Source organism: Trichoderma asperellum, chromosome 1 (genome assembly GCF_020647865.1).
Source record: "Trichoderma asperellum chromosome 1, complete sequence".
In the NCBI taxonomy this organism is placed as follows: Eukaryota; Fungi; Ascomycota; class Sordariomycetes; order Hypocreales; family Hypocreaceae; genus Trichoderma; species Trichoderma asperellum.
The window spans coordinates 6,078,541-6,105,952 of NC_089415.1; the positions used below are offsets into that span (position 1 = coordinate 6,078,541).

Genomic DNA, 27,412 nt, shown 5'->3' on the forward strand with positions numbered 1-27,412 from the left:
GCGTTTATGGGCGATTTCCTTTCTAGCTTCAAAATTATACCACAATTGTACGTACTTTAGTAGGTGCCTCTGCTAGGTACTTACCTTGGTACTAAGTCAAATTTTATGTGCTACTACAGTAGATAAGACAATTGGAGAATGTTATTCCTTAATTAAAAATTTTGCTATTTAAAAAATTTACCATCGGCGATATCAACGTCCGATAAGGTTGCCATTAGTGTCTTTGCTTCATGAAGACAATCTCTTGATTAATCCATAAGTCATACCAACAATTATTAGTAATTTTGCTTCCCACTATGCATTAACCGCCTCGTGATCTCCGTCTGTCCATATTCATGACGATCTATTTTTTCTCAAATGTATCAGGTGCTTCATATTTATTTAGTCTTGACAACGTTGGGCTTCAGCTCTGTGCCAAACACGTTATCCCAGAATTTGGTGGTGACACCAAAGCCAAGCTCGTACTCGAGGAAATGGTGCTCCAGGTGGTACTTCTTGAGCTCCTTGTACCAGAGAGGCAAATTCTCGTGGTGGAGGAAGTAATGAGTCAGGTCATAGCAGATATAACCAAAGATACCGCCACAGTAGACAGCGGTCGCAGCATACCAGTTGTAGGCAAAAATGGTGTGGGCGAGATACCAAAACGGAGTAGCAAGCAGCACGAACATGGTTGGGGGCATAACAAGCCTGTACCTATCCATGGGCAGGTAGTGGTGAATGCCGTGAAGCAAGAAGTGCGCAATGATGCCGTATCTGTTATCAGGAAGGTAGCTGCATCATAGTTAGCAATAAATCATATGGCTTGCGGTTTAGAGAGAATATCATACTCATCAAGATGGAACAAAAATCTGTGCAGTCCGTATTCGACAAGGCTCCAAATGCAAAAGCCAAAGACCCAATATGCGGCAGGGATAATGGGGTTCTCAAAACCTTGGAAGGCCAAATAGGAGCCATATGAATCGCAAGGGAGCCATAGGAGAGGAATCACCCACCAAGGGGTTTTGGTGAGTGGCTCAAGGAAGTTGCCAAAGAGGGGAGCAGACTGGCCGCCCTTGTAGTGGCGTGGACGATGGACTTGGTCAAGGTAAAACCTCTTGGTGAAGTTACCGTACCAGAGCTGGGGAAACAAAGGCTTGCTCAAATCCAAAAACTTGTGTTTTTTATAATCTTGGTTGTAATCCGTGTCCTTGCTGAGATCTTCTTCCTTGGACATGCCAGTCCTCGGGTGTACGTACTCGCCATTGGCAGCTCCGTTTTGCTCAGGCTTGAGGTAGCCGACAAGAGAGTCGTCGAGGATATCGTATGCAGCATCTGAATGAGTGTGCGAGACACCATCTTTCAGGATCTCCTTGATGTCCTTGCCAGCATAGTCGAGGATGAGCTTGTGGCCGCCGGGATGGTCGAACAGGAAGCTTGTAACGTCGTAGACTTTGTCGTCGAGAGTGACATAGCAGTCCCGCTCAGTGTTGTGCTTCTCGACTTCGGCGCGAGTGAGTTTAGTGAGAGTTTCGGTAGCCATCTTGATGTGCTATCACGAGATCCGAAAAGGCGGACAGGGATGAAGTGGCGCAGATGAAGACAGATCGGTAGACTAAAAGCAACCAATTCGGCAACGAAAGTGGAGAGGAATCAAAAGATTGGCCCTCTTGGCAGCAAGCCAGATCTGAAAGTAAAAAAACTAAAAAAGAAAGTATATGACTGTGCAAGCAAAGCACTGATCGCAACGGTGCCAGTTGGCTGCGGGAAGAAGAAAAGAAGAGGATGCGCAGGATTTATCAGGGGGCTGTGAGATTTTTCTGAAGATCGGACGGGGTTTCTAGGTTGCCGATGATTAATTTGGGGAATCCCCTGACGCACGCTACCAGCGGAAGCCGAGCACTAGCAGGTGGCGTTACCAGCAAAATCTCAGCAGAGCGCACACCAAAGTCACACCACCGCCAATAGGATTTTACTTTGTCTTCTTTTTTGGCGCCAAGGTTACTTTTCCTTCTGGTCTCCCCTATCCACCGTTAGACTAGCAGAGCGCCGATGATGCGTCAAAGATGGGGCGCAGCACTGCGAAAGTCGTCTTGCTCTTGTTCAACAGAGCAGAGTACGCCTTCGTAAGCGGACCTTCTCACTATAAGCGGCTGGATACTGGACACGTCGTCGTCACCTTTGCAGCTGGCTGGAACTGCTGGATGTGTCCGTATGCGGAGTAGGGTGGGTGGCATTCCCAGGAGAGAAATTGGGTAGCCTATTCGATTTCCTCGTTGGGCACCATCCACTGCTTGGGGCCCATGATGTCCATAATTTGCCTCTTGCTTGTGATGCCGAAGAGCCCGAACTATCTGCTGAGCCCGTATTTGAAACGGCCATCCACTGTCGGAGAACATAGTAGGGTGTATTGCAAGGTTATCTGCTGCGCTCATGCTCCGTACATAGCGTTCTAGATCATATTATGGCATCTATATTCCTCACCTAAGATGCCGGAAAAGGTGTGGCGAGTCAGCTTCGAACTTGACGCCGCGCCGCGGCTGTGCTGCTGTTCTGTTGCATCATGTCCACAACGTGGCGCAAACAAAGTCGTGGCTTGCTGTGTGGCTGGTCGATCTTCCTAGGAACCAGAACGTAGGCGAGCAGCCACACAAAGCACGCGCTAGCAATTTGGGTAGCTCAGGACAAACAAACAGAGAGGCAACCAATCTCACCTGCAGCATACATACATGTACACATGGTGAGAAGCCGATTTGACGAATTCAAGAGATAAAGGGAAAACGGCTCTCGTACTCAGCACTGAGTTGGGGTTTTTTTTTTCGAGGAGGACAGCCACAAAGTTTGCCGCTGGCCCGCCTCTTCATCTTTTTGCTGCTTGCCCCGCCATAGCTTCTGCATCATGGCGTCACTTTCACCATCGCGGGGCACCTGGCTGCTGGTGCTCTGCATCTGTCTCGTGCTACTGCCGTCCAAGGCGGCTGCGTTTGGAGCAGGCAATATTCCATCGATTGCGCAGGTTGGTCTTTGAACTGCACGACCACAAAGATTCGTGCTGGCATGGCGTCTAGAAGCTCACAAGCTCCAGGTCGAGGGCCACAACTGGCGTCATGGAGGTGCGTGGTGCAGATACTTCAATGAGGGGCAATGTGTTATATGGGATGGACGGCCACTGACAATCTGATCCCAGATATCGAGGACATGTTGACAACTGTTGCCTTCCTCCATGGGAAAAAATGGACATCCATGCTCGTCAAGAGGACTTACTTTGGCAACTGGCTTCGTGATTACTCGCAGGCCATCGACGTTGGCTCTCTCAAGGGCGTCAATGCTCCCACAATCCGTATCTTGGTAGGAATGAAGCCCTCACATATTAATGGAAACCTTTTGTTGATGAATTGAAAATCAAAGGTTTGGATCCTCTCGTTCATGGCCTTTGGCTACGCCACAGAGGAATTTGAAGTGACAGAGGAGCGCTTGGGCTGCTACCGTCCGGAGGAGCATATCGACAACCCCAAGGGCTACGCTGATGGCCTTGATGCTCGCACATTCGACCCTCGCCTGCGTGGTCCAGTTGATCCCATTGAAATCGACATTGATATGAACACTGGCATGAAGAATTACATTGCCAATGAGACTGGTCGATGGGCTACCAGCGCCGGCTATCTCCGATATAGTTTTGCTCGAAGCATCCACTTTGGCCGCCTCTATACCCATGGATCACAGAGTGGCAAGGAGGCAGATTTGAACGAAGCACTCAGGTGCCTTGGTCAGGCGTTACACTGCATGGAAGACTTTAGTGCTCACAGCAACTACTGCGAGTTAGCCCTCCGTGAGTTGGGTCACCGAGAGGTCTTCCCACACTGTGGTACACAGTCGGAGATTACAATCCACGGAAAGCGTGTCTTCCCTCTGGTGACTGGTACTTTTGGAGGTGTCGATTTTCTGCATTCCGTGATTGGCGAGGCAAACGACCACTTCACCCAATCCGAAGTCGATGAAGTCGATGTTGCTCTCTTAAATGCGGGTGGTGCCGGCGGCGGCGGAGGTGCTTCCAGGGGTCTCTTGGGCGTTGGCGCTCCACGAGATTTTATTTCTCTCATTGCCAAGATACCTGGCGATGGCGCTGGCTTCGCCGCTCAAGCTCGAGAGCTCAAGGCCATGTCAGATGCCCAAGAACAAGAAAACGAAATGCGCTCTCGCTCTGAAGGGAACACCAATGTTATTCCTGGCGTAAGCCCGAATTTTGACCCAGTCAAGACTGCGAAGCGGATCTACCCCATATTGCAATTCCGTGACAGGATTGTGAAGGCGATTAGCCGAGGAATCGAAAAGATTCCCGGTCTCGAGAAACTCCTTGAGCACATCAGTGAGACGCTGACAGCCTTTATCCTCGGTCTCCTTGCTCCTTTTATTCGGCCCATTATCAACCAGGTGTCGAAAGTCTTGAAGGAAGGCTCCTCTGGTGTGCTCAGCGCCAGTGCTAACTCTCAATTCGAGCCATGGGACAACCCCAGGAGCACGGATCCAACACACTCTATGCTATCAAAGGATCATTTTACCAACGTCCTCAACTCTTGCGCGGGTCGGGTTGCAAGTACAGTCCTTCAGTATACAGTCCCGTAAGCTTTTCTGACTATTGCCCTCTGACGTATCTTAGATGAATAAGAGCTTATTTGCTAACTGATTCTCACAGCCGTGTTCTCTACGCATGGGAGAACCCCAATGTCCCCGTAGATGAAGTTGTCAACGACGTACTGCGCGCATTCCATCACCCAGCCCTTCGCCGCGGAGACGTTCAGATCCAGCAGGAAATGTTCCGCACCGTACAGACCTGGGTCAATGAGCATCCTCGCCGGCACGAAATCGACCATCTCTTGTCGTCAGAGTCTGTCAGACAGGGCAAAAATCACATTCTCAATCAGCAGAAGGGAGGCGGCGGCCATGGTCACGATGCTTGGGAGACAATCACCCAGCTTGGCCACGGCAAGGTTTCTGGATCACTCTGGGAGCAAGTCAAGACTCGAGACTTGAACTCTCTGGAGGGGCATGATGGTAATCCGTCCGCCAACTATATGTCCAATTCCCCAGCTCCCCCTTCGCGCTATTCACCACCAGCTCAGGGGGGCTACGGGTATGGAGAGAGTGCCTCATACCTCGCTCAGTCCCATGCTGGATCATCACAAGGTCATTCTGGCCATTCCTCTGGCCACTTCCAAGGCCACTCCGACCAACCACAGTATCAACAGCAGTACGGCGGGCAGCCTCAGCCTCCTCATGGATATGGCGGTCAAGGATATGGTGGCCAAGGATATGGCGGTCCAGCCCAACCGCAATATGCTCCTCATCATGGTCACGGCCAAGGGAACCAGCAGCAGCCACCATACTGGGGATCACAGCATGAACGCTATTAAGCATAATATCTCTTGACTGGCTTGGCAATGAACAGAATTTCAAAAGCTTTTGGTATGGACGCTTGTGCGCGGTGGTGTGTATACGTGCTTTTGTCTAAAATTGTGTCCATTTCGGGAGATATTGATAGTATGACAGTAAAAAAAAAGTTGGGGCCTGATCAAGCAGTATAGTTGATAGCAGGTACATGTGAAATATGATAGTATTGTGTTTTGTTTACATCGTTTATACCACAGAAATCAAATACATATGCCCATCGTCAAATCTTTGCAGCATTCAAATCCTCTAGAATTTATTACTTCTTATAACTTTATCTACCTGTAGATACGATAGGCATCCCAATTCCCCCCATCCTATTTAAATCAAACCTCAAAAGCAGATTCCAAACGAGACTATAAGCGAACCGAAATTAAATCAGAGTATATATAGGCCACACGGCAGCCATTCCACAATGCTTTGCCTTTAAACTCCATCCTGCCCTTTCTTCAGGATAGTAGGGTGTATGCATCCGCATGTGCTCGCAAAAATTCCAAGCAAAAACCCGCTATTCTTCATGCAATCGCCAAACGAGATCTCTCCTCACCACAACCCCTCCAGCTGCTCTCATAACGGCCCTCTCACCTCTTCTTAGCTACTGTCCATTATAAAAGACCCTACCGTTTCGAACGCCGTCGCGGATCCTGCGCCTCTGCACGTCTAATATCCCTAAACTCCTTGGTCCCAAGACTGCCCAAGCCACCTTCAGACCGACGCTCCCAGCCGCCGAGTCGCACAACCTGGCACGTTGCGTTGTCGCCATCGTCGGAAACTTCGGTGGCGTACTCGACAACTCGGCGAGCACCTTCCTCTGGAGTTTTAGCTTCCTTGATGACATCTACAATCTCCTGGTCGCTCAAGGTACCAGAGACGCCATCGCTCATTAGCACTATGAACGAATACTGAGCAGGGCCGAGCTCTACCCTGGTAATCTCGGGCTCTGCAGAGACACCTATCCGCTTACTCTTGACGTCGCCGAAAGCTCTGCTATTGGCTAGTCCCGCAATGCGCTCTTCCCCGAAACTATCTCCGGAGACCATAGAGCCGGCCGGGGCGTATCGACGCAGGCGATTGCTCTCGCGCGGCGTGGTAGGATGGTGATCTGACGTAAGGGGTTGAGCGAGGCCGGTCGCCGTATCGCACAACAGCACGCGAGTATCTCCGACGTGTGCGACAATGAGAGACGAGTGTGCTCCAGGGTGCCAAAAGGGCGCGGGCGTGGGTGTGGAGATGAGCGCAATCGACGCAGTAGACCCCCCCTTGAACCGCGTAGTACCACCAATGTCGTGACCTGACGGCGTGGCGTGAGGCTGACCCAGGATCTCGTCGTTATTCAGGGGGCTGTCGCTGACTCGGATGTCGTCTGGGTCAACTTTCCGAACCTGTGCCGAGACAAAATCCAAATCGGCGCGGAGAAATGCGTAGACAAGGGCCGCTTCAACCGAAATGGTCTGGTTCTCACCATCGTCTGTGAGGTTAAAATGCTCTGGCTGAAAACGACGAAAGTAGCCACCGATTGAGTCTCTGTACTCTTGCACCAGGCTCTTCTTCAAATTAATCGCCTTTGTGTAGTCCGATACTTCAACGGGCTCAGACTTGGCACTGGGTAGAGGATCTCCATGTCGTGGGGCTTGCCGTGTCTCTTCATCACGGTCTGGAAGCTGGATATCGTCTTTTACCTCGTTAGGCTTTTTCATTTTTAAGTCATCGAGGGCCTGTTTCTTGGTCACTGGCTTTCTGGGTACGTCCCAAGGGTTCTTTCGCCGCAGGCTGCTCTGGAGGCCAAATTCAGACGCGGCTTCTTCAATATAGCCATGTAACTCATCCCGTAGGAAATGGGAGCACTGAACTCCTCCATGTCCGTCAAAGACTCCAAAATAGAATACCTGAGGATCTCCAAGAGCGCTATCTGCAGCAGTAGGCTCTCCTGGCTTCTGCTTCACGCTTGTTGGCGCCCTCTTTGCAAAGGCTGGCATGTCAACGATCCCCGCCTGGTCTGCATCCTCGTTGTAAGGACGGTTTCCTCGGGCGGTTGCTGTGCCAAAGTGATGCTTGGCCCGCCGCAATGGAATCCGAACGACTGTCAGGTTTTGACTAGGCATGTTTGGTATCGAGACAGCGGGGGAAGACCCAGGACTTGGGGTATGTGGTGTCGAGGCATCGCGGGGAAGCTTGTGGCCAGGCCCATGCAGCCGACCAGAGTCTGGATGTAAGGAGGAAGACGGCAGATGAGTGACGAAGTACGTGTGGAAATCCCGTCTGGTGGCTGGCAAAGCATGTCTTAGAGGCAAGTCGACGATGGTGTCGCAAGATACCCCGCGGGCTCCGCATAGCCAAGTCTGTGCGGGACGCGACTTTGTTCTAGTCGCCGAAGCCGTATATCGGCTTCGATGAGCTGCTGTGCCCTCAATCTGGAGCCGCAGAGCATCCTCTGCTAGATTCAACCGAGTTCCCACGCAAGAAGCTCGCAACGAGGTCGGTATCGTCGGGATCGTAGCTGCGTCGGGGGAGATGTGGGCGGCAGCTCTCGATGCCGAGCCTAGCGCTTTACTTGCCAAGTTCGCCATTCAGACTGGAGATTATGTGTGCTGCCCGAAGCTCGAGAAGCGCAAGCCCAAGCATTCGGTGTCGTTTTCGGAGTCGAATCGCTGCCAATTTGCCTTCGGTCACAGCCATGGGCTCGCCGTTGGGGACGCAGAAGAAGGAGGGACGGATGCTTCAGGCAAAGAACGCCTAGTCGTTTGTTGAGATAGCCGAACGGCTTTATTCGGCTCAGCGAGAAAGTCTTCCGCGTCAACCTGAGGGTTCTTGGGGAGCTTCAAGGAGGAGAAGCTGTGTTTGGGCTATGAGGGGAGAGTGGCAGGATTATTAAGAGATTGCAAAAAGGAAGCTTGGAAGGAAAATAGCTCGTGAAGCGGGCAAACAAAGGCGAGAGAGTGTTGCGCGCCAGTCGCAGCAGGCTCGGCAACGACGTGCTGCTGTTGGCACGCCCGAACTTTAGTCCCAGTACCTACTACTTCTACATGCGGAGGCTAATTTGGGGGCCCATTTAGTGACGACGAGTAGGAACTGCCGTTCAATGGACAAGCCGGGCACCCCACGCCTAATGTACAATATGTAGCCAAATGTTCTCACTGCTCTCTGCCATGATTGACTCATGTGGATTGATGCCCAAGCTGCGCATCTACGTTCCAAGCCATGTCAAAGCTTTATCGCACTGATAGACGAGGCAAGCAGATCCAACGTGATATCATTTTCGACCGATATGCCAGCCCCCCCTGCAGGCTCTCAAGAGTGCGGCAACGCAGGGGTGCAGCGTTTGTGGATGGTGGCCGCAGCGCTGAACTTTGGTGCCTGGCCGCTGCAAGCACCCGACACAGGCCACTACGCAGGCGGCGCAGCCCTGAAGCAGCGCAACTGCGTTGAGTAATCGTCGCTGTTGATGCCCGGCCGTCCTTAGCTCACAGCGGCAATGGGATGGCACTAATCAACTTTTGGAGCGGACCCAGGCACCGAAGAAAAAAGAGAGAGGACCTATCCTAGCACGCCGCGGCTTAGGCATCAGGGACTGGCAACTGATGCGGACTGCTGATATGCCACTGCAAGGCGTCTCGCCGGTCCTTGGCCCTCTCGCTGCACCCAGATAAAGCTTCGACTGGCTGGCCGGTCAGAACTTCCTTTCCCATCCTCAATCATTCTATGTCGATAGTATTCTTTCTGCTGGAAGGATGGGCGAGTCTGCGGCAGCCGCACCCGCAGACGCAGAGGCTGCCAAGAATACGGAAGTAGACAGCCCAAGAGTCGTCAACGTCGCCGATGCCGGCGATATCATTCTGGACGTGACTTTCGAAACCTCAAAGGAAACGCTCAAGAAGTCGCTAAAGGCGTCTGCGCTGGCGGCCAAGAAGCCCAGCAACGCACCTCAGCCCGCCCACAAGAGCAAGGTGACTGTTGCCTATCGGGTCAGCCAAGCCGCACTGAAGAAGCACTCTCAGTATTTTGCCAACCTCCTGTCGAATCCCAAGTTTAGTGAGGCCTCAACCATCAATGAGGCGCACAAGAAACTTGCGTCATTGACAATCGAACCCGGCAAGGCAGACGCCGCAGACCTGCCGTGGATCAGAATCACGGATGATGACGAGGCCACCAAGGCGGCGGGCCGCGAGCATGTGTTTGAAGACATGCTCAAGATCATCCACCAGAAGCCGCTCAAGGCGCCGAGAGTAGCCTTACCAGAAGTCGCCACAATGGCCATTCTTGCAGACCGCTTCGACTGCCTCACCGTGGTGGCTCGCTCTCTTAATGGGATCCGCTGGCCAACGACGAGCAATCGACCCTTCACCGATGACAGTGGCCGTAATACGGATGCTGAGCAGATGCTTCGTGAGAAGATTCTCGTTTCCTGGCTTCTCAGCAATGGCATGAAATTGCATCAAGCGGCGCGAGAGCTTGTCATGCGAGGATCTCGTCTATGGAGCGACTACTCCGAAGAGCGTGACGAATTGACGGCTGCGTGGTGGCATTTGCCCGAAGGCATAGAAGGTAAGCTAATGCATACTGATCCGTATCACTTGCAGCCAAGTGGTTAACGAAGGCACAGAGGAACTAAAGTATCGGAGAGAGTGCGTTTTGAATACCATTGCGTCCGTTCAGCGCCACTTTCTTAACCTGTACTGCTCCAAGGAGAGACAGTGCAAACTCGGCTATGATTCCAGTGGAGCTTGTGATTCATTCCAGCTGGGACAAATGCTCAAATTCTTGGTATCAAAGAATCTATTGTTCCTCGTCGACTACACTTCGCCGTCTCTTGAAGCTGTGCCAGACGGTGCTATGATCAACATTGATGATCTCCTAAACACTCTAAAGCAGTGCCCCAACTATCAAATCGACAAGCACCACACAAATTGTGGGCTTAAAATCCGCATGGATCCAATTATCGACTACATCCGGACCATGTTGAGCGCAAGCGGCACTTCCATCGCTCATGCTGACTGGAAGAAGCGTCGATCTGAGGTGTCGTGGACGCAGCTGAGAGATCGTCGGCTTAGAGAGGACGAAGAAGAAACAAAATTCGTCTTTACTAGAGCAGTAGCAAGCGATCAGCGGCTTCGTTACGAAGCAGCTATGTATACCGATAGGCTATCAAAAGGCCTCTTCACGGCGAGCTCGTGGGACTGGACTCCTGAGGCCTAGGATGCGGAGAAAGAGGAGTTGGGCCTTGCGTTCTTGTGCCGTGCACGTATGTTGACCGCTTAGTAAGTTTGGGATTTTGAAATGTATATGCTGGCATCAAAATTGTGGCCTAAAATCTACTAGCAATATGAAGGACACTGAAATGAAATATAGAGAGAGTTGAATCAGTGTACATTATTACGCTTATTTCAAGGCAATTTTACGAGAATACGAAGCTTGACTGATTTATTATCATGTATATGTATATCATAATAGTATAATCAGTTTAGATGTCTCATCTCACGCACCATACTCATTTTCTAGTGCAGAGTCGTGGTTATTTCTCTCACATTTTTAGACTCGGTAACTCCGTCGTTGCTCTCACTTCCGCTACGGGCCTCTGTGTCAACAGGAACAGCGGACTTCGCCTTCTGGAACGGCCACCGCCCCTTGGTCTCGCGAAATCTGAGGAGAATGAAGGAAGACATGACAAATACCCAGTAGAGATTGTACGAGATGACGGAACCGTAAGTACCAGTATTGTTCCAGCCGAGGATAGCGTTGAAGATGCCCCAGCCTCCATTGTTCGGGACATTAGGGTTGCAGCACTGTGATTATTAGATAAACGGTCTCTTTGCGGTTGGAGATGATCACTTACGTTGACGTGCCACACAACCTTATCAATATCATATGACCCGGGACCAGAGCCAACCTCGGAGGCGTCACTGCCGACAATGTTGTTCCATTTCCCTTGTTCAAGCGACCAAACAGCGCGTGAGAACAAGCCGGCGCCGACGAGATACAGCAAACAAGTAGATGCGACAAGGAAGTATTGCAGTCTCGTTGATGATCCTCCCCTGTGGAGAGAGATTAGCCATTGTGCAATGAAGAGCGAAAAGACAACAAAAGGTGAGCCTACTTGTACAAGATGTATCCGACAACAAAACCAACCAGCAAGCCGACGACAACAGGAAGAGGTACAGCATACGCCGGAGCCGAGAATGTCACACCGGCTACAAACACGACAGCCTCAATGCCTTCTCGCAAGACGGTGATGAAGGGCAGGAAGAACATGGCGTACTTCTCCAAGACCTGGGAGAGCCAGTTTCGGCTCGATCCAACCTTGATGGGTGACTCAATGGCCTTGGCGAGCTTGACGCGCCACTTCTCCTGCATTTTACCAATGCGGAGCAGCGCAGCGCCCATGATGGTAATGATGATGGAGGCAACCAGCGAAAAGGCGCCCTCGTAGTACTGCTCGCTCTTGTCCCAGGTGTTGGAGCCAACGGTGTAGAAGACGCCGATGAGAGCGGCGGCGATGATCATACACAGCAAAAACCCCGAGGCAATGCCAATCCAAATCTACATAGTTTGACGTATAAGCTCAAAGAGTTCCAGACAGGGGACCTTTTTTTTTTTTTTGTTCTCATCTCTTATTTACCTGTCTCCGCAGTTTTTTGTAGGTTGCGCGGTCGGCATTTGGACCATCGAGCGTCTGCTTCAAAAAGGCGAGCAGGACGGAAACGATGATGACCGTCTCCAGCGTCTCGCGGAAGACGACGAGGAAGACGGGGACTGAGAAGACGTCTTTGGCCATTGCGGGCGACGAGCAGAGTCTTCTGGCAGCACAAGAGCAGCAGCTACTGGGCACAAAGAGAAGACCACACAAAAGGAAGAGTGAGAAAAAAAAAGAAGTTAAAAAATGCAAGGGGGAGAGCTGAAAATATTGATTCTCACGACGGCCATGGACATGCGGGTGTCGGCGGCGTTGGCAGCATAAATCAGAATTGAAGAGAGGAAGCTCGCTTTTACCTCGACAAGTTGCCGAGACATTTCCAGCCCGGCTCAATTCCAGATCAAACAGCCGGAGTCCAGCTCCGACTCGGATCAGATAAGCTTGACGAAGAAGCTTGCCGCCAAGTTTACTTATTTGTGGCACCTACATGCATTCTCTACCCCACTCCCACTCCCACTAACTAGCCATGGGTGATGGGTCGGCCAACAACGGAGAAAGAAGAGAGAAAATTTTGCCGTGGGGTTGCATGGATCTAATTTTATCTAGGGCTGCAGTCTTGTCGCTGTAACGACGGAGGAAATAACACGGCTGAAGACAATTACGTATGAGCGAGTGAGGAACTTGCAGACAGCTGCCATATACGGGAGGTGTGAGTTGGAGGCATTGGTTGATTGCTTCAAAGTGCCATGGCTAGAGGATACATACCATTGGCGGAATAGAAGCTGATATGGGTACCTACTACTAGCGGTAAGTATATGAAAGAGTGGCCTATGGGTTTAATGACAGTTTATCATCTGATGTGCGATTTTTTTTCCCTCTTCATCTTCTATAGTATTAGTCTTGTTAGCCGTGGCTCACCATGGACCGAGTTCTCTCTAGTTACGAGACCAAAAAGAATCGAGTGGCCCCATTATGACTACCATATTTCCTACCTTGCTTCTCTTTTCTCTCGTAAATACGAACTAAATCGAAACCAACAGGCTATTCTCTGTGCGCCATTTTCATCCTGGCCCGTATTTGCGCCGTGGCTGACAGTAGCGACCACCGCACCGGAACTCTTGCAGCGCTTTTCGTTTTCTGATCATCTTATCTGATCACGCTAAACGGCCACGGGGCACCCCGCTGCGAGGGCCGCTATTGGCCTGATTGCCCAATCACAGGCATGAATTAAGCCAAGATTTATGCTTGTTCGAACTTTTGGCGCTATCTCGGAGGAGCAGCGAGCTGCTGCCGAGGCCGCCTTTTTTCGAGGGCATCGATCCGCATCCATGGCTTCTCTGAGCTGAAGATACTGTCCTTCTGTCCGCTAGCAAATAAACACCGCACTCACAGTGCTACCTACCTGGGCAGTAGTAGGTAGTATTAGTTATTATTTAGCATTGTAGCTTATTTATATGCATGTCGTATCCCTGCTCTGCTGCCCCAATGACCCTCCGGAGGAACTGCAGAGCCCGATCCACGCGCCGTTGGCTGGCCGAAACGAAACGAAACGAAACAAACCGAGCGGGTCTTTTTTTTTTTTTTTTTAATAGTCTTGCGCCTTGGCTGGACCCTTATTTTGTCTTCTGCCTTGGCAAGCAGAGATCACGTTGGCCAAGCGCTCGTGGCGGCGGACCGGCTGCATGAGTAGCGTGGTTAACGCATTTTTCCGCCGGGTCTACCCACAGCTGCTTTATCAATCTCTGATGCGATAATCGGAAGCGTCTCAACATTTTCTTGACTATTTGCTCTTGTCCAGCGAGAACCTGGAATTGAAAGGCTACCGTGGGCGAGTGCCAGTCCCTCCCACGTCGTATTCGCTTCCTCGCTCCTCTTTTCATCATCTCATCCCCTCGCTCTCCCCTCCCCTCCTCTTTATAGTCGTCTACTAGGTATCAGTGACGAGAGTGTGGGAGAGAGATCACTGCAGCATCTTCCACATAGAGAGCTGGCTTCTCTGATATCCTGACTAGACAGCAAAAGATGAACGGCTTCACACGAGCGGCGGCTTTGTTTGCCGCCTCTCTGGGCCTTGCCAGCGCGGCCACTGTCAACTATGACTTCAACATTACTTGGGTCACTGCCAATCCAGACGGAGCGTTCCCACGTCCCGTCATTGGCATCAATAACCAATGGCCCATTCCTCGTATCGAGGCAAATGTCGGCGATCGTATCATCATCAACGTCAACAACCAGCTTGGTAATCAGTCTACTTCCCTGCATTTTCACGGCATGTACCAAAATGGAACAACGCACATGGACGGCCCTGTGGGTGTGTCTCAATGCCAGATTCCTCCGGGATATTCTTTCCAATACAACTTTACTGTAAGTCCCCAATTGCAACCGCTCATTCTATCAAATGGTAGCATCCTAACCAAAACGCTGTAGATCAACCAGCCGGGCACATATTGGTACCACTCTCATCACAATGCCCAGTATCCTGACGGTCTCCGTGGTCCTCTCATTGTTCACGATCCTAAATTCCCTTACCAAAAGGAAGTTGATCATGAACTTGTCCTGACTCTCTCAGACTGGTACCACGACCAGATGGCCACTCTTCTCCCAACTTTCATGTCAAAGAACAACCCAACGGGTGCTGAGCCGGTGCCCAAAGCCGTGCTCATGAACGAAACCCAAAATCTGACCATTTCCGTTGAGCCCAATAAGACTTACATGTTCCGCGTCCTCAATATTGGTGCGTTTGCTGGACAATACGTCTGGATAGAAGGGCACACGATGCGCATTATCGAAGTCGACGGCATATACACCGAGGCCGCCGAAGCTGAGATGGTCTACATCGCCGCTGCTCAACGAGTCAGCTTCCTCCTTACCACCAAGAACGACACTTCTGCCAACTTCCCCATAATTTCTAGCATGGACACTGTAAGCAATTGCTCACCAACCTCTTCCATTGGTTGAAAACTCACGTTATCAATGAGTAATGATACTAAACTTCGCTTATAGACTCTGTTTGACACTTTGCCCGAGGATCTCAACTACAACGCCACAGGATGGCTGACGTACGACCCCAAAGCCGACTTCCCCGAAGCCGCGCTCATTGATGAACTCAACCCCTTTGATGACATGGACCTCGTACCATATGATAGAATGAAGCTGCTGCCTGAGCCGGACCAAGTCGTCCAGCTCGACATCATCATGGACAACCTCCGCGATGGAAAGAACTATGCCTTCTTCGACAACATCACCTACACTCATCCCAAAGTGCCCACTCTCTACACAGCCCTCTCCACAGGCGACCTCGCAGACAACGTCGCCGTCTACGGAGAGTACACCCGCTCCTTTGTCCTCCAAAGGGGTGAAATCGTCCAGATTGTCGTCAACAACCTCGACTCTGGCCGCCATCCCGTCCATCTCCACGGCCACGCTTTCCAGGCCATTCACCGCTCTGAGGAAGAAGCCGGCACTTTTGCCGATGAGAATCTCTCCGAGAGCGACTTCATCAGCGTGCCTATGCGGCGAGACACACTCGTCATGTGGCCGAATGGCAATATCGTCATGCGCTTCAGGGCCGATAATCCCGGTATGTTCTCCTCTCGAAGCGCAGTAACATTATTTCTCCCGTTTTAGCTACCAAACTTAATACTAATTCAATATTTTTTTTTTCTCCCTCCAGGAGTTTGGCTTTTCCACTGCCATCTTGAGTGGCACGTTGCCTCTGGCCTTCTCGCCACCTTTGTTGAAGCTCCGCTAGACATCCAGAAGCAGTTGACCATTCCCGACGACCATCTGTCTGTTTGCGCTGCTTCCAATACGCTCACAAAGGGCAATGCTGCAGGCAACACTGCTGACTTCTTGGACCTCTCCGGCCAGAATAAGCCTCCCGGCACAATCCCCGGAGGGTAAGAACCCCCTTTCCAGCCTTCTTCACTAGAGCCCTAATGCTTTTTTTTTCTTGCTCCCACTCTTTGATGTCGATGTGTATTAACATGTATCGTGACAGTTTCACCCCCCGCGGCATCGTCGCCCTCGTATTCAGCTGCGTCACTGGCATCCTCGGTGTCATCGTCGTAGCCTGGTACGGCCTCTCCACACCAATGGAGATTGTACCCCTCGAAGTCTCTCACATAATTGAAAAGTCAGACGCTCCTCAAACAACCGGCGGTGTCACTGGCGGTGCATTCAAAGATGAAGTGTCGTCGAGCCATAACGCTGTTGACGGGGGTTCTTCTTCGAGAAGATGAAATTGACGTATATATCAAAGAGTAAGAAGAAGAAAAAAAAACATCAGGACTTTAATGTTGCGCCATATATAATTTTTTGTATACACGTAAATGGAATTTCTGTTTCGAGATACCCCCGAGATGAAGCAAATTCTCTGCTCTGAACTGTTGTCGCGGAAAGCCTGTAAAGTTCATGTGACTCAACAGTCTTGTTTGTATTCAACACATCGGCTTTATGCCACTAATCTACTAATATTAAGAAATCATAATGAAAGAACAATAAGAATATATATGTACAGCAGAGAAAAAGAAAATAAAGGTAAAAAAGAACGACAGACAAGATGGCAATACAAGAATTGATCATGTCCAGCCAACCAACCAGAACAGAGATGAACAACAGCATCCCGCAGGACCCCAAAGTAAAGTGAAAGAAGAAAGGATTGCAGGATTGCAGAGCTCTTCGTTCCCAATATTTCTCCGAAATTTATGTTTTATTGTGTTTTTAATCCCTCCAGCCCATCTGTCCATACGGTGTGGAATGAGACGAGTGTCACAGCCGCCACCCCTATTTGTTAAGCCCCGTTTGCGCCAAGCCATGCAATATTAACAGCTGCTTGCCGTGAAAAATAAAAAGAGAGGCATCACGAAAGCTAGCACTGCATAAATTTTCACCAAAACAACACCCATGTTGCGATACAACAGGACTGAGAGTTAGATTTCTCCGTCTAACTCAGGCCCTAAATGGTCAACAGTTGCCATTCAAATCATTTTGCAAAGCGGCAATTGTCCTTTTTAGTCTGTGAACAATTTGTCACTGTGTGTCATTATCGCGACGATGTTTGACTGATTGTTCTCCGCTTCGGCCTTATTAAGCCGTTCTCGCCTTCTTGCCCAGTCCCTTGGCTTTCCGTGACTTGATGTCAACCTCGGCAAGCCACCGGCTTGCCTTGACCAGCTGCACCACGTTGATGATTTGCTTGGCCAGCATGATAGGAAAGCTAATACCAGTGATGATCCAGGGGAGGGTAGAATCCATTTTGTTGGCTCGGGCAATCTCGAGGGCGGCGGCGCTGAAAGGATCGGGGAACAGTTGTCGTAGCAGGGATGTGTTGACCGGCACGCCTGGCTGGATCAGACCACCGCTGGTCTCCTCCACGCTCTTGATAAGGTGGGGCGAGAGGAGCGGCGACGAGAAGGACAGGAGATAGAGCGCAATGAAGAAGACTTCGTTGAAGAGACAGAAAACAAACAGTACGGTCTAAAGTGGTAATTGGTCAGCTTCATCGAGTTTGATGGAGGGGAATTAGGCTCTGTCGATACGAACCTTGTTGGTGTAGTACAAGTTCAGAAGCCAGCTCTGGCTCTTGTCGATATTCTTGTGGCTAGAATCAGAGCCGCCCACAACCAAAGTAGCGTACATGTGCATGTAGTGGCTGGAGAAGTCGAGTGCAATCAAGCTCTGGAAGATGATGGCCCATCGCGGGAAGGCCGAGGACAAGAAGACCAGCAAGCACGAGGTAGTGCAGCGGTCCGTGACCATGTCCAAGACAGCGCCAAAGCGAGTCGACTGGTTAAAAGCTCGCGCAGCATACCCGTCGAGAGCGTCGAGCAAGCATGAAATGCTATAGAGAAGCGAACAGGTACGAGGGTGCAGTGGCATGTAGTAGAGAGATGCAATAGCAAGGACGATTCGGCAGTAGCCTAACAACCAGCATCATTAGCGACAGCTCATGGAGGTTTTCTTCTTTGTCACGGAATCTGGCCTGTCCAGCGTTACCGCGTACCTATAATGTTGGGCCAGAACAGAAAAATGTTCTCGTCGCTGCCAGAATCAGAATCCGAGGCTTCCGGCGCATCGTGAGCTGAGCCATTGCCATCTACAACGGCCGGGGAGCGGTCGTCGTCAGAGACCTGCTCGAGCTTTTCCTGGGCAGCTCTTCTCCGAGTCCTGGGTGCCGACATGATAATCGAGTCTGATGTTCTATCACGAATCTGTGCCGCTAATGTAGGAGGGGCAAACCGCGCTGCCAGCAAGCTCGCGTGATTACGGGCCGAAGGTGCAGCGTGTCGGCGACTTCTTTATATGGAGGCCTGGGCTAAGGCTGGAGGCGAAAAAAAAAAAAAGCAACGGTATCGCGGAGAGAGGGGTCGTCGGTTCGAAGCTGCAGATGAGGTGGATCGCGGCGGGGGGGAGAATGGAGAACCAGAAATCGAGAGAGAAAAGGCCTCGTCGAATGGAAGATATAAATGCCTGGCGAAGGAGCGGTTGGAAATGTTCAGACAAGTAAGGAGAGCTTAATTGGAAAAAGCAGAGCTACTTGTACTAGCAGACCATAGTGGCGGACACGGTGTCGCAATTTGACGTGGTGGCTGTCAGGGCGGTGCCAAAGTCGTGCTCGGAGCTTCAGCTTGGCGTAATTTACTGCGGGATATACATGGCGATAAGCCTCTTCGGGCTAGCCAGTACGCGCGGATTTGCGTTTCCGCGATAAAGCTTAGCATCCATCGTCCAAAGCGTAAAAGGGCATGATTTTGCAAGGCGTCCATGCGTAACTCGATGCCTCAACTTGACTTGGTCCTTGTGCATCAATGATTCGGTGGTGAGAGCGCGCATGACCCTTGACTCGTCTTCTCTTAGAGGACAGAAGATTTCGTCCAGCCTCAGCATCGCCCGAGCAAGGCATTTGCGTCCCGCATTATTCAGGCTTGAGCACGTGTAGAGCAAAGAGACTCGTCAGAGGCATCTCCACTGTTAGTGGCTGGAGCTGTGCTGCCTTGTCGCCTTCTCAGCCTCCTTAACAGCCCATCGTCACCTCTTGGCCTCAGACGCTCTTGGCGCTGTGGCTGGTTGATGTGCAGGGCAATTTTACTGCCCCGGTCAGCAATCTCGGGATGGCGCCGAACGTCCGTGGGCAATATATTTGCGGCCTCACACTCAGCCCTGTAGACGTCACTGGGCGACGAGGCCTCAACTCTGCCCAGGTGTCACCCGAAAGTCCGGGCAGACAAGGGTTTGGGCGGTATGCTGTAAATCCGCATTACACCCATTCCCGAACAATTCTCATACTCCGCGGCAATAAAAAAATATTTTTGCTTGGGAGAATTAAATGATGCGGTAACTAACTAGTGACGTACTTTTCATGTCTACAGACTTATAGTAATACTTACCACAATTCTAGTAGCATCATAAGTCGCAAAGATTGTAGCTGCGTACTCGGTAGCTAAATGTAGACGCGACACGGTGCTTATGGTGCTCCGGATTTGGAACCCCTGAGAGTCCGTAATGCAACTGTGGGAGCAGAAACTGGAGAGGTAAGCTCCAGAATTTGATGATGGTTGCATATTTTAGTATCTACTTGTATTCGCCCTTTTCGTCCAATTTGCGAGAGTCTTTCAGCAAGTAGCCGCTCAATTTCTTAACTGCTAGTAACGGTGAAGAAAAAGCATAATCCGTCGGCGATGTTCGGGATCTTACTTAAGCAAGTTTTATGGAAAAGTTTCGTACCTCGATCCATACACCCCTCTTTCCCTATCCTATTATGGTAATGCTGGGTATCCTCAGCTACGCATAGCCTTTCTTTTAACTCAAGGCTCTTTTACTTTTTTTTCTCTTATTGTGATTTTCTTGCATCACCTCTGTTTTCCACATTGGTAGTTAGAAATGGCGCAGCTAATCACTTTGGCAACATGCTCCCTCAACCAGTGGGCAATGGACTGGGAGGGCAACCTTGCTCGAATCCGTACAAGTATCCTCAAAGCTAAAGAAGCCGGAGCTACCTTGCGAACTGGTCCTGAGCTGGAAATAAGCGGTTATGGATGGTGAGTTTGAGATTCTCCCAAATAGGGCCTCTAGAGGCATAAGATATCAAAATCACTGCTCTTATTAAGTCGACCAGTTGCTAATGGCGCACCACAGTCTTGACCACTTTCTGGAGTCTGATACCTATAATCATTCAATGGATATGCTATCAAAAATTCTAACGGATACTTCCCTCCATGGCATTCTCCTTGATATAGGTTTACCGGTTATGCACCGTGGCTGCCGATACAACTGTCGTGCAATTATCCTTGACGGAAAGCTCCTGTGTCTTCGCCCCAAGATATATCTAGCCAACGATGGGTGAGTCACAGTGCTTCTCTATGAGCTGACTCTCCCAGCATAAGTGTTGCGGCCTTACAGTGTCCCCAACATATGCCTTCTATCGATCTGATACAGAAAATGGCTGATCTTTTTCTTTTCTCTACAGAAACTTTAGAGAAAACCGATTCTTTACTCCGTGGAATCGGCCCAGATATGTTGAGCAGTACAATCTTCCGCCTCAAATCCAGCAACATCAGGGAACACGGCAGATCCCCATCGGCGACGTCATCTTATCTCTGAATGATACTACCGTTGCCGCCGAAACTTGTGAAGAGCTCTTCACCCCTCAGGCACCACACATCAACATGTTTGTCTTTTTGACCGCAGGATTAGAAGCCATCGATTTACTAACTCTTTTCCAGGGGCTTAAACGGCGTTGAAATCTTCACCAACAGCTCTGGTTCGCATCATAGCTTGCGAAAGCTCAACGAGCGAATTTCCTTGATTCAGGAGGCTACCCGGAAAAACGGTGGCATCTACCTCTACGCAAACCAGTCTGGTGTGTCAAATACTACTCACCTATCTAAATGTTCCTCTACTTACTGTCTACAGGTTGTGATGGTGATCGTCTCCTCTATGATGGCTGCTCAATGATTGTGGTCAACGGCGACATTGTTGCTCAGGGCGCGCAATTCAGCTTGCTAGATGTTGAGGTGGTGACAGCGACAGTCGACCTCGAGGAAGTGCGAGCCTACCGATTTGCTCCATCTCGCAATTTCCAAGCCGTGCAAGCACCAGTGTACGAAAGAATCGAGGTTGACTTTACGCTCTCCCATGATAGCCTCAGAATCCTCGAAGTCCCGACTCCCATTAAGCCCCCAAGATATCACCTCCCAGAGGAAGAAATTGTACGTTTCTTTTTAATATCCGAAAATCGCACGACAAACCAATTTTACCCTGCAGAGGCCCTCCGATCTCCGTTTAGAAGAATTATGGCTAATCATTGATGTTGTGTAGGCTCTCGGTCCCGCATGCTGGCTCTGGGATTACTGTAAGTTTTCTAGCATTCCCCAGTGGTCTATTCGCATCGACTTTCTTTATTCTCTACTAACTAATACTCGAAGTACGACGAAGTAAAACTGCGGGCTATCTAGTTCCTCTATCGGGAGGCATCGATTCCTGCGCGACGGCTGTCATCGTCTATAGCATGTGCCGACTCGTAGTCCAGGCCGTCAAAGATGGCAATCAAGAAGTGATTGCGGACGTCAAAAGACTCGCTGCTTTCTCTGATAAATTGCCTGATACACCAGAGGAATTTTGTAATCAGATATTCCACACCGTCTTCATGGGAATGGCCGCTCAGAGCAGCAAAGAAACTCGACAACGTGCCAAAGATCTTGCCAGCCGTATTGGTAGCTACCATACAGACATGAATATCGACGATACTTTCCACGCCACAAAGAACTTGCTCACGCAGGGCACAGGATTTGAGCCCAAGTTCAAGGTCCACGGAGGGTCCGTCGCTGAGAACTGTATGTATTCATTATTTCTTATGCTTCTCCACTGTCGTATCGCAATATGCTAACCATCTCAGTGGCATTGCAAAATATTCAAAGCCGCTCTCGCATGGTCATCGCCTACTACTATGCGCAGATGCTGCCAACCGTCCGGCAACGGCCGGGAGGAGGCGGTCTACTGGTTCTTGGATCCAGCAACGTCGACGAATGCCTTCGAGGATGTTAGTTGTTACGAGTCCTAATTATCCTAGCTATAATTACGCTAACAGAAATATATTAGATCTCACAAAATACGACTGCAGCTCTGCCGACCTTAATCCAATCGGTTCTATCAGCAAATCTGACCTGTACGTAATTCCTCCATGCAGAATTTTACAAGTACCTTTTTGTATGGGAATTTACTAACACTAGACTCTAAAAGTAAACGATTCATTGCCTGGGCAGGCAAAAACTTTGACCTCCCTATCTTGGAAGAGTTCATCCACGCCATTCGTGAGTTAACAGTCTGCAGCTTACAACTTTGTCTCAATTCGCTGACAACAAATTAGCCACGGCTGAACTTGAGCCCATTACTGAAAACTACGTGCAAAGCGATGAAGGTAACTAATGCATTGCAATGCTTTGTTAAACAGAGAACATAAGCTTACTAAACAACTACAGCTGATATGGGCATGACCTACGACGAATTATCACGTTTTGGTGTAAGTAAATCAATTCCATGGCCCGAAGCTAAATAACTATCGCTAAATTCCACCAGTCATTACGTAAACAGTATAAACTTGGGCCATACGGCATGTTCCTGAGACTCCTCAACGAATGGGGCGGCCACGGCAAACTGAGTCCTCGCGAGATCGCCGACAAGGTGAAGCGCTTCCACCATTATCATTTTCTTAACCGCCATAAGCAAGTAGTGGCGACACCAGCCTACCATGCTGAGAGCTACTCGCCGGACGATCATCGATTCGATCTCCGCCCCTTTCTTTACCCCTCTGCGTTCGAGAGCTGGTCGTTCAAGAAGATTGACGAAAGGGTGGCGGCTTTAGAAAAGGCCCTGGAGAGGCGACAAGCAAACGCATAAACTACGATTGAATAGACAACACAAGGAATAAAAGGATAATATTATTAGACGATATGTGATTGACTGTCCAGTCTTGTGACAGAAGGTGTTTCTACGTATTTGGCAACTTGCCTACTCCCACTCGTAGGATCCCCCAAATAACAACCTACATTCTCCATCCAAAATACCGATCAAATACAACCAACCATAGCCAGACTGGATTCTTGTACGGGCGTTTTCTGCTGCATAAGTACCTCACTTAATTCTTACAATGTCGCTTTATTATATCGAAAACTATCAGCGAAATCATTTCCACTCCAGTCGGCACAATATAGTTTACGCATGATTCTATAAGACATCACCTAGCTCACAACTACATACACCCTAGCTTATACGGGGCTCGGTAATGCTAGTACTAAAACCTTGTAGCATATACTATTTGATAGCAGCATGAGTTGTGATACCGAGTTTAAAGGCGCCGTAGCAAGCATTTCCTCAACGCGTTTATATCTGCATTGAGACAATGGCCCGGGCAAGCGCCAAATGGCGATTCCGAATAGGGTTTAGGTGTATGTAGGTCGGTATTTGGAAAATGCACATGCAGGATTCAACTCATAACATCTCGCTTGCGTTATCGCTTAAAAGCCGCCGTTGCTATTGATAACTCGACACGAAATAATGCCAAGGGGGCAAGTCGTTTAAAAGTATCAGGCTCTACTGTTAAACTTTACTAATTTAGGCTATTTGCCGGGCTCGGTATCGACAGTTGGATGAAGTCCGCGAGCAATACTGCCTATAAGTAGTATCAGCGAGCATAAAGTTCAAGCATAGGTAGTAAAATGATCCAACAAACTCAACAGCATGCATTGGCCTTACAGCTTACATGCCTGCATGGAGCAGCAAAAAGGGAAAAAAAAGTGCTAATACAGCCACTCAACTCAAAAATCGCCATCTAGCATTAGGCTCGTCATCCTCCCATTGAAATGGAATAAAACAAAGTGATGTGTCATTTTTGACAAAGCTCCGGGGAATGCTTGCCGGCAGTGGTGGTCCTCTTAATCCTACTTGATGTTTGAAGCTTGAATGCAAGACAAGGGGAGGTGGAGGGGGAGGGGGAGAGGAGAAACGTCCCGGTCCTTTTACGGAGACGAGGGTTTAAAAAGAAACTCTTTCGACAAAAAGGGAAAGAAGAAAAAAGAGAGAGAAGAAAAGAAAAGAAGGGCGAATCGCAGAACCCGAAACAAGCCATGGCCCGGCATTAGCACGGAGGAGATGGAAAAAAACAATGCGAGGATATTCCCCCAATGCGAGGATATTCCCCCAATGCGACCCTCCGGCGAGGCCTGCTTCTAACGGACACGAAACAGGCATGCGGGGAGACGGCGGGTTGCGTGTGTGGTATCATTCGTCATCTTGCTTTTCCTGCTGTCAGACTTGTCTAACCTGTTTGTTTCTTTTGTTCTCCCTCTCATTGGCACAGAAAAATGGTGTCTCGTCAGCATAAAGCCTCCTCATCTAGATCTCGGGATGCCCGTCGATCGCGGTACATGCGTGCCGCTGGCGCGAACCATAAGCCCAACTCGGAGAAAGATCTTGTTTAGGGCCATACGGGAGGTGTCTGTGAGGCTATCCCCAGCTCTGCTAGCTGTTGGGACCTGTGATGGACGCTTGTAAAGGTACCTATAGCTTAGCGGCTCTGCATTTGCTGTTGGACACGTTTGAATGACTCGTTTTGCCGAGTGGACGGATCTGCAATGCCTGTCTTTGATATCAATAGTACTTGGTGGATTATTCACCCTCGTATTACTGTAGGACATATGTCCATGATACTCCCATGCCACGTCAAGTGATATTATTAGAGCATTTGTATGGGTAAAATGGCATAAACAATTAACAGCGAACAATATGCTGTTAGGTACTTCTCCGTAATAAAGCGGGGATTTCTAAGTTGGCGGTAGCGAAAGACTAGGATTGCGAGTTGGTAATACCTACCTAGTGCCAGTCAAATGGGACCATCGTACCGTAAAGTAGTAATAGGTATATTATCTCCCTGTTTCGTACTCCATGGTCCCGTATTCCATAATGCTGGGTTGTTAATTTGCCGATGGTACTGCTGGTACTTGTAGGGGTATAGTTAGGTGGCAGCATGCTGGGTTCAGATCGGCCAGGGAAGATGCCGTCCCTCTCCTTTCTGTCAGGCAATTACCACAGGGCTCGCCGGGACCCTCAACTGCCGGACACAAAAGGAGGGAGAGACGGGGTATGGCGTGTCTGGAGACATCCTTGAGCACTCTGGAGACAGCTGGGAAGCTGTCTCCCATGTTGACAGCGATGTGGCGTTAGCCTTGGCAGGCGTGTGCAGCAACCGCAGTGCACAGCAGACGGAGAAGTCCGTAGATGCACAACAGTATGAAGCAACGCAACCTCTCTAATGCAGGTTTCACGGCCAAAAATACCAGCAACGGCGCTTGGGTTTCGTTTATCGTCTCTGGGGGCTCCTAGGCACACTACAGTGCACTGTGCTAGAGCCTGGCAGGGGCCTGGCGAAGGTTGAGATGCGGAACAAAAGCCGACTTGTCCCGGCGAGGCCCGAGTCCAGTTTTCCTGCGTTAGCCGACATTGGTCGCTTGTGCAGGTTGTCGTGCTAGGAGTAATAGATAGTACCTAATACTGTACTGTAGCACTCTGCACAAATGGCGAGAAGGGGAGGCCTGGGGCCCGTCGCCGTGCCGCTGTCTCTCTTGAAGGCGGTTGATCGGATGATAACTTGGAGCTGGATGGACATTTCGGGTAGTTCGCACGAACGTGCATGTACTAGCCGCGCATCAGCAATGACATTTGATGGAGTGCTGACGCTTTCTGTTCCCGCTCTGGCCCCCAAAAGATTTACCTCAGACGGGATAAGACGCCATGGAGGCTCGAGCATTAGCGCATTTCGACCTGCCTTTCTTTGGACGTTGCTAGTTGCAGCAGCATGCATTGCGACCACGGCAATGCAAGGCAAAAGCAGGTCGAGGATAATAGGACCGCACTTTGGCCTTGGCTGGCTGGGTCGGCACGATCGCAGCCTGCCTACTACAAATATGCAATACTAGTTACATGTTCCTGGTTCCTACTACAAGTACGCCAACTTCTGAACAGCCAGTAACATGACTATGCCTGGCCAGCAATGTTGTGTGGTCTCTCTGGTCGTATGAGCTTCATACGCACCAGCAGTGCCACCTACATAGTAGTAGTAGTAGTAGTAGTTCCAAGCAGTCGTCTTACTGCCGACGCCTGGAGGAGGATCGCCAGCCATCTGCAAGTAGCAGGGCTGCTGCCAACGCTATGGAACCGCAGTGGCACTAGGAGAGCTCCGCACATACTTGATCAGAAATGCTAGCTTGCTAATAACCTCCATCCACCATGTCTATGCTAGTGATGCGCCACCTACCGGCCACTTGCACATATTCCGGCAAGCGGTGCTGCCGGCATGATATCGTACCAGCACATCTTAGGTAGCTAGCAACAGGTCTAGACAAATTGATGGGAATATTGAGGCCATGCAGCGTCCCCAGCTTGGTAGTGTCTATCCACGGCGGAGAAGGTTGTCGACCCCATCTCATCCATCATCCAGAGGGAGGGAGCGGTTGGACACGGCGCCTGTTAGTTCGTAGTCCAGATGTTGGGTCTTGGGACTTACACGTCGCCAGCGGGTCTGTGGTGCCGAAGGAGGGAAAGGCAGAGAGGAATCGGCGGCGCCTCCAGTTCGGGGCTTCCTGCGTTCTCATCAGATGGTGTTCGACCGTGTCGCGTGCTTCTCCGCCAGGCATTATTGCCTGCACGGGGGTGCTTGTGCTGTCGTTGCAAACGAGTCTGGATGAGGGTTTGAGGCGCGAGTGAGAGAATGGCCCGCCCTGCGCAGCTGAAATGGAACTCACATGTCGCATGTTGGCCTGCAGTGCTGGACTCGCCGGTTCCCGGACAGCCAAGAGTCGTACTGTACAAGTACTTCGGTGGGCGCCATCACCATGCATAATCCCCCCCCAAGCTCCGTGCATGGGAAGCAAAAAAAGCCCCGCCATCTCCTAAACGTACCGCTGAGGCACGGAGTACATGTACCTGTACTCGTGCCTGCTGGAGCCCCAACCGCGAGTCCCAACTAGCCGTTACCGCCAGCCTAGGGTTGCCTTTAGCAGCGCCGTGGCGGCCCTTGCAGGGCTTCAACTACCACGGAACTGAGCCTACTGGGGGAGCTACTGGGACCTGCTCGCGCGACTCCAGCTGCTAGCACATGTTCCTAGCAGCTAGCAGGAGAACTCCGCAGACCGCACACAACGACGAGCGGCTAAAAAAAAGACGAAGAAAAAAGTTTTTGCCGCCAAATATGGGCAAAGCACCCAGCATGCGAGCATTACGAACCAGACCGATTCTGATACCGCCAGAAGTGGTTTGGATTGCCCTGACTCGGGAGTCGCTCAACACTTGCAGGCTCCTCCAGCGCTTCTC

General features: G+C 50.3%; 9 protein-coding genes across 9 annotated transcripts; 5 read left to right on the plus strand and 4 right to left on the minus strand.

Annotated features, from left to right (window-relative positions):
• Positions 1 to 132: 132 nt before the first annotated feature.
• Positions 133 to 2,721, minus strand: TrAFT101_001896 (uncharacterized protein). The gene is made up of 2 exons (XM_024906355.2): positions 828 to 2,721; positions 133 to 771 (listed from the first exon to the last, which is right to left on the minus strand). The coding sequence occupies exons 1-2, from the start codon at positions 1,517 to 1,519 to the stop codon at positions 378 to 380; spliced, it is 1,086 nt and encodes a 361-aa protein (XP_024763017.1). The 5' UTR covers positions 1,520 to 2,721; the 3' UTR covers positions 133 to 377.
• TrAFT101_001897 (uncharacterized protein) lies at positions 2,590 to 5,544 on the plus strand. Its single transcript, XM_024907805.2, has 5 exons — positions 2,590 to 2,992; positions 3,062 to 3,089; positions 3,164 to 3,324; positions 3,385 to 4,595; positions 4,670 to 5,544. The coding sequence occupies exons 1-5, from the start codon at positions 2,876 to 2,878 to the stop codon at positions 5,385 to 5,387; spliced, it is 2,235 nt and encodes a 744-aa protein (XP_024763018.2). The 5' UTR covers positions 2,590 to 2,875; the 3' UTR covers positions 5,388 to 5,544.
• A 74-nt stretch (positions 5,545 to 5,618) lies between these two features.
• On the minus strand, positions 5,619 to 8,504 carry TrAFT101_001898 (uncharacterized protein). Its single transcript, XM_024907806.2, has one exon. The coding sequence runs from the start codon at positions 7,986 to 7,988 to the stop codon at positions 6,039 to 6,041; it is 1,950 nt and encodes a 649-aa protein (XP_024763019.1). The 5' UTR covers positions 7,989 to 8,504; the 3' UTR covers positions 5,619 to 6,038.
• A 182-nt stretch (positions 8,505 to 8,686) lies between these two features.
• Positions 8,687 to 8,851, plus strand: TrAFT101_001899 (uncharacterized protein; the record flags this gene model as incomplete). The annotated part of the gene is made up of 1 exon (XM_066126456.1): positions 8,687 to 8,851. The coding sequence occupies one exon, from the start codon at positions 8,687 to 8,689 to the stop codon at positions 8,849 to 8,851; it is 165 nt and encodes a 54-aa protein (XP_065982559.1).
• Positions 8,852 to 9,149: 298 nt separating this feature from the next.
• TrAFT101_001900 (uncharacterized protein) lies at positions 9,150 to 10,614 on the plus strand (the record flags this gene model as incomplete). Its single annotated transcript, XM_024899702.2, has 2 exons — positions 9,150 to 9,963; positions 10,022 to 10,614. The coding sequence occupies 2 exons, from the start codon at positions 9,150 to 9,152 to the stop codon at positions 10,612 to 10,614; spliced, it is 1,407 nt and encodes a 468-aa protein (XP_024763020.2).
• Positions 10,615 to 10,823: 209 nt separating this feature from the next.
• On the minus strand, positions 10,824 to 12,506 carry TrAFT101_001901 (uncharacterized protein). Its single transcript, XM_024903628.2, has 4 exons — positions 12,035 to 12,506; positions 11,513 to 11,955; positions 11,252 to 11,450; positions 10,824 to 11,201 (listed from the first exon to the last, which is right to left on the minus strand). The coding sequence occupies exons 1-4, from the start codon at positions 12,188 to 12,190 to the stop codon at positions 10,914 to 10,916; spliced, it is 1,086 nt and encodes a 361-aa protein (XP_024763021.2). The 5' UTR covers positions 12,191 to 12,506; the 3' UTR covers positions 10,824 to 10,913.
• Positions 12,507 to 13,660: 1,154 nt separating this feature from the next.
• Positions 13,661 to 16,489, plus strand: TrAFT101_001902 (uncharacterized protein). Its single transcript, XM_024899575.2, has 5 exons — positions 13,661 to 14,413; positions 14,477 to 14,971; positions 15,053 to 15,629; positions 15,723 to 15,948; positions 16,050 to 16,489. Exons 1-5 carry the CDS (start codon positions 14,072 to 14,074, stop codon positions 16,288 to 16,290), a joined length of 1,881 nt encoding a protein of 626 aa, XP_024763022.2. The 5' UTR covers positions 13,661 to 14,071; the 3' UTR covers positions 16,291 to 16,489.
• A 648-nt stretch (positions 16,490 to 17,137) lies between these two features.
• Positions 17,138 to 18,231, minus strand: TrAFT101_001903 (uncharacterized protein; the record flags this gene model as incomplete). Its single annotated transcript, XM_024909622.2, has 3 exons — positions 17,138 to 17,527; positions 17,594 to 17,970; positions 18,054 to 18,231. The coding sequence occupies 3 exons, from the start codon at positions 18,229 to 18,231 to the stop codon at positions 17,138 to 17,140; spliced, it is 945 nt and encodes a 314-aa protein (XP_024763023.1).
• A 1,592-nt stretch (positions 18,232 to 19,823) lies between these two features.
• QNS1 (glutamine-dependent NAD(+) synthetase) lies at positions 19,824 to 22,987 on the plus strand. The gene is made up of 13 exons (XM_024901802.2): positions 19,824 to 20,088; positions 20,186 to 20,389; positions 20,517 to 20,717; positions 20,773 to 20,909; positions 20,963 to 21,258; positions 21,368 to 21,401; positions 21,475 to 21,882; positions 21,945 to 22,088; positions 22,148 to 22,214; positions 22,289 to 22,359; positions 22,416 to 22,466; positions 22,528 to 22,568; positions 22,625 to 22,987. Exons 1-13 carry the CDS (start codon positions 19,931 to 19,933, stop codon positions 22,943 to 22,945), a joined length of 2,133 nt encoding a protein of 710 aa, XP_024763024.1. The 5' UTR covers positions 19,824 to 19,930; the 3' UTR covers positions 22,946 to 22,987.
• Positions 22,988 to 27,412: the final 4,425 nt, after the last annotated feature.